The 4499-nt window shown below is 43.3% G+C and overlaps 1 protein-coding gene across 1 annotated transcript in view; it reads left to right on the top strand.

Moving 5' to 3' along the window:
• LOC106882412 (protein zer-1 homolog) overlaps positions 1 to 4499 on the top strand; it is a 64446-nt gene that overhangs the window by 58690 nt on the left and 1257 nt on the right. The window contains exon 17 of the mRNA XM_052973916.1: positions 4355 to 4493. Coding sequence (XP_052829876.1) covers positions 4355 to 4493 — 139 coding nt within the window. The remainder of the gene's footprint in view (positions 1 to 4354; positions 4494 to 4499) is intronic.

Genomic DNA, 4499 nt, shown 5'->3' with positions numbered 1-4499 from the left:
CTGACCGAGACCTTTGGAAATGTGCTGTGCGTGAGAAGACCCGGCAAGCCAAGTAAGATCGTTGCCAGTGCCCCTGGACTGGCTTGTGCGGGTGGCACATAAAAGACACCATTTCGAGCGTGGCCGTTTTCGTGCGGGTGACACGTAAAAGCACCCACTACACTCTCTGAGTGGTTGGCGTAAGGAAGGGCATCCAGCTGTAGAAACTCTGCCAAATCAGACTGGAGCCTGGTGTTGCCATCCGGTTTCACCAGTCCTCAGTCAAGTCGTCCAACCCATGCTAGCATGGAAAGTGGACGTTAAACGATGATGAGGATGATGATGATTTTTGTGCCATGATTGTTGGGATTTAGGATTGAAAGGGAACAAAAGCTAAATGGTGAAGAGTAAATATGACAAAGGGGAACTATTTTTTTTTTCTTTCTGCAGATCTTAAAACAAATACCAGTCATGTCCTGAAGACCATTCTCTCTCCTAAAATCTGTGACCTTATACTAATGTTAGAAAATACCTTGTCTCTCTCCTCTCCTATCTATCTTGACAGATAACCTAATATCTGATCTACTTTAATGAGTAAATAAAATACTAGGTCACCTGTTGAGGTAGACGAGGTATTGAATCACCTGTCTAATCAGAAGTGATTGATTCAATTCAGGGATTGACTTTATCTTCGATTCCTCCAGAATTCCAAGCCCTTACTGTAACTCATTTGGGTTCACTACACTAAAGCTCCCACCTAAATTCCTTTTCACTGTTGTGTCTCTGACAAAAATGGAAATCCTTGGCTGTGAAATGATTTGGCAGAATCGTTAGAGCATTAATGAGATTTGTTGTGAGTGAAAATCCTGTCATGGTCATTCCGTTCTTTTATCCCTCTCTTTGAAATCTTTAAAATGAAATACCAGTCCAGTGTTTGGGGTCAATAGTTTCAACAAGCCCCTCCCTTCAAAATTCTTGGCCTTGTGCCTCAGTCAGAAACCATTATCACCATCATCATCTAACGTCCACTTTCCATGCTGGCATGGGTTGGATGGTTTGACTGAGGACTGGCAAGCCAGGAGGCCGCACCAGGCTTCAATCTGATTTGGCAAGGTTTCTACAGCTGGATGCCCTTCCTAAGACCAACCACTCTGAGCTTGTAGTGGGTGCATTTTATGTGCCACTGGCACGGGAGCCAGTCAGGTGGCACTGGCACCGACCCATGCTTGAATGGTGCTTATTAAGTGCCACCAGCATGGGTGCTACTCAGGCAGCACTGGCATCGGCCATGACTACGATTTCACTTGACTCAATAGGTCTTCTCAAGCTCAGCGTGTCACCTGGCGATTCAAGGCTACTTTTAAATGGTCTGGTTGTGCAACACCGGTATCGGCCACAGCTGCGCTTTCACTTTACTTGCCGGGTCTTCTCAATTACTGCATATTTCCAAAGGTCTCAGTCTCTTTACTAGCGTAGCTGTGTGTCAGAAATGAAGGCATGAAAATGATACGGAAAATAGAATCAACAGATTGCAACCTTTATCTTAGCAATTGCTCCAACATTGCATTTCTCATGAAAAGCCTTCCACCAATGAGTTTGCCTTGTTTTGGATGGTTCTTTACCAACATTTTAATATTATTCCTGTTTCTACTTCAACTCAATGCAACATAAAGTCGTCCATGGCTGAATACTGGTGATGGTAGGATGATGGCAACATTATTGAAGCTCTGGCCTTTGTGATGTGTTTACTGTCATTGCAAATGCTGGGATAACAGGAAACTGTCATCTGCTCATACTAAAGGGAAGGGTTGTCTCACTGGGACGGAGGTTGATGCATGAAATAATGGCCTCTTCTCTTTTCTTACTTCCCCTAAGTATTTTTCCATGAATGAAAAAAAGTCCTTGATGGGCAGCACTAAGATCCAGGCCCCATTGAGTCAAGCTCTCATTGGGTTCAACTAAAATTATCAGTGAACTGATAAGAAACCCTTTGCACTGTAAATATAGATGCACAAATTGGAACCGAAGTATTAGAGCCAATGGTCTACGTAAAACGTAACCAAAACATTTCACCTGTGAAAGGATTCTTCTGAGTGTCCTCCAACCCTGTTTTATAGGGAAGCCTCTGTAGGCAAATATAATCTAGTAGGGTGTGCTGGACATGATAGTACCAGCAGTTTCTGACTTCTCTTTTCAATGATGGTCTTGTTAATATTTACTTCAGGAAGAACCTTTCCCAAGGTCTTATGTTGGAATAAAGAATACATATTTGATTGTTAACTTTGTTGTATTTCTTTCATTACAATATACATACATATATATATGTATACATATATATATAATTGGATGGCCGTTGACTCTTAGTTCTTCTGCCCTCTTACAAGTCCTGCAGGGTGTCCAATACAGACCTTCCTCACCAAGTGGAATTGGTAGGGGAGCCGGTTTAGTTGCCAACAACCTGACCATGTGATGGGTAGTACTGGGTTATATGGTACCAGTAGCATAGATGACCTGATATAAATTATTATATGTATATTGTAGTCTGAATTGTGAAGGTGTGTGCCAGGTGCGTGTTTTATGTGTGGTGAACTGTGGGTGAGTGTTGGGCATGTGTGTGTGTATTTATTTACATTTTTAATTCTTGAATATATGTGTGTATATTGCATGTACATGGGTTTTTTTTTGGGGGGGGGGAGGGGTCATCTTTGAGGGAACGGATATTTTATTTATATATATTTGTATTTTTACTTATTTTATTTCATTTGGTTTGTGAGTTGTTGTGGATGTAGTTAAAGGGGTAGAAGGAGCTCCTAGGTTTAATAAAGCCATGGGGAAGGCAATCCATCTAGGAGAAGGTTACTCAGCATTCAAATCCTTCACTGCTGTCTTGCAGTTAGCCTTTGGTTGCGCAAAGACTGGGAAAAGGACACTCTGATATAAAACCACTGGAGAGGTTAAACTCCTGGATAATAAAACATCCGACCTCCATAATCCCCCAGTCATCTTGCCTTGGTTTGTCACTGGATATCAGATTTCGGGGGAGGAGTGGGTGCTGTACGTGTCGTACAAGCATGTGGCATTGATATTTAAATGTAGAGATATCTCTTCAAGTCCCACGGCGATGGAATAGTGATGACATGTGCAGGCTTAACGGTCTGGGAGCGCATAGTCACGGATCTGCACGTGGGCAGCTCAGGGCCCATCTAACATCGCTGCATTGTTGAAAGAACAGCATCATGCTTCGGTGAGGTCGAGAGCATCTGAGCAGCCCTCTCTAGGATAGTACTGCTCATCCAGAAATCTGGGAAAGGTCTAGAAAAGGTGACCCGAACAAATGCCTGTTCTACCATCAAGCTATTGTATGTGGCAGATGCACAGGAACAATAAACACTGAACATGTACTGAAAACAGATTCCATCACATGCCAGGGGGAAAATCTAGAAGTAGTTGTTAGCTTCTGCTACCTAGGTGACCAAGTTAGTAGTGGGGGTGGGTGCACTGAAAGTGTAGCTGCTAGAATAAGAATGGCCTGGGCTAAGTTCAGAGAGCTCTTACCTCTGCTGGTGACAAAGGGACTCTCACTCAGAGTAAAAGGTAGACTGTATGATGCATGTATGCGAATTACTATACTTCATAGCAGTGAAACATGGGCCGTGAGTGTTGAGGACATGCGTAGGCTTGAAAGAAATGAAGCTAGTATGCTCCACTGGATGTGAAATGTCAGTGTGCATACATGACAGAGTGTAAGTATCTTGAGAGAAAAGTTGAACCTAAGAAGCATCAGATATGGTGTGCAAGAGAGACGACTGCTCTGGTATGGTCATGTGTTACGTATGGATGAGGACAGCTGTGTGAGGAAGTGCCACTCCCTCCCTAACTGTAAGGAACCTGTGGAAGAAGTAGACCTAGGAAGACATGGGATGAGGTGGTGAGAAGACCCAGCATGTCCGGCCCATTTAAGAGGACCCTTGATGCGTCGGGTGATATGATATGCTTGAGAAGACCTGTTGAGTCAAGTGAAACCAAAGTCACAGCTATAGCCTGTACCCCGACTGGCCCATGGCACATAAAAAGCACTATCCAAACATGATTGATGCCAGTACCGCCTGACTGGCTCCTGTCCCAGTGGCATGTAAAAAGCACCCACTACACTCTCTCAGAGTGGTTGGTATTAGGAAGGGTATCCAGCTGGAGAAATATTGCCAGATCAGATTGGAGCCTGGTGCAGCCGTTGGCTCTCCAGACCTCAGTCAAACCATCCAACCCATGCCAACACGGAAAACGGACATTAAACGATGATAGATGATGATGATGATAATTTTGCACTGTTTATTTTTTGTCATTACTACTATTAATTTCTGTTTTTATTTTTCAGCTGAGCGTTATTGTTCTCTTCTTGAGAAAGAATCTGGAGTAGAAATTCTTCTGGCGCTTAAGGCTGATCCACGACCATATTCTCGCATTAAAGAACTTGCCTCAAAGGTTGTAAGTCAAATCACAGAAAACAAGAACAAGCCTAG

The sequence above is a fragment of the Octopus bimaculoides genome, chromosome 1 (genome assembly GCF_001194135.2).
Source record: "Octopus bimaculoides isolate UCB-OBI-ISO-001 chromosome 1, ASM119413v2, whole genome shotgun sequence".
Lineage (NCBI taxonomy): Eukaryota > Metazoa > Mollusca > Cephalopoda > Octopoda > Octopodidae > Octopus > Octopus bimaculoides.
The sequence above is the reverse complement of the archived record's forward strand: the minus strand, read 5'-3'. Positions and strand labels throughout refer to the sequence as shown.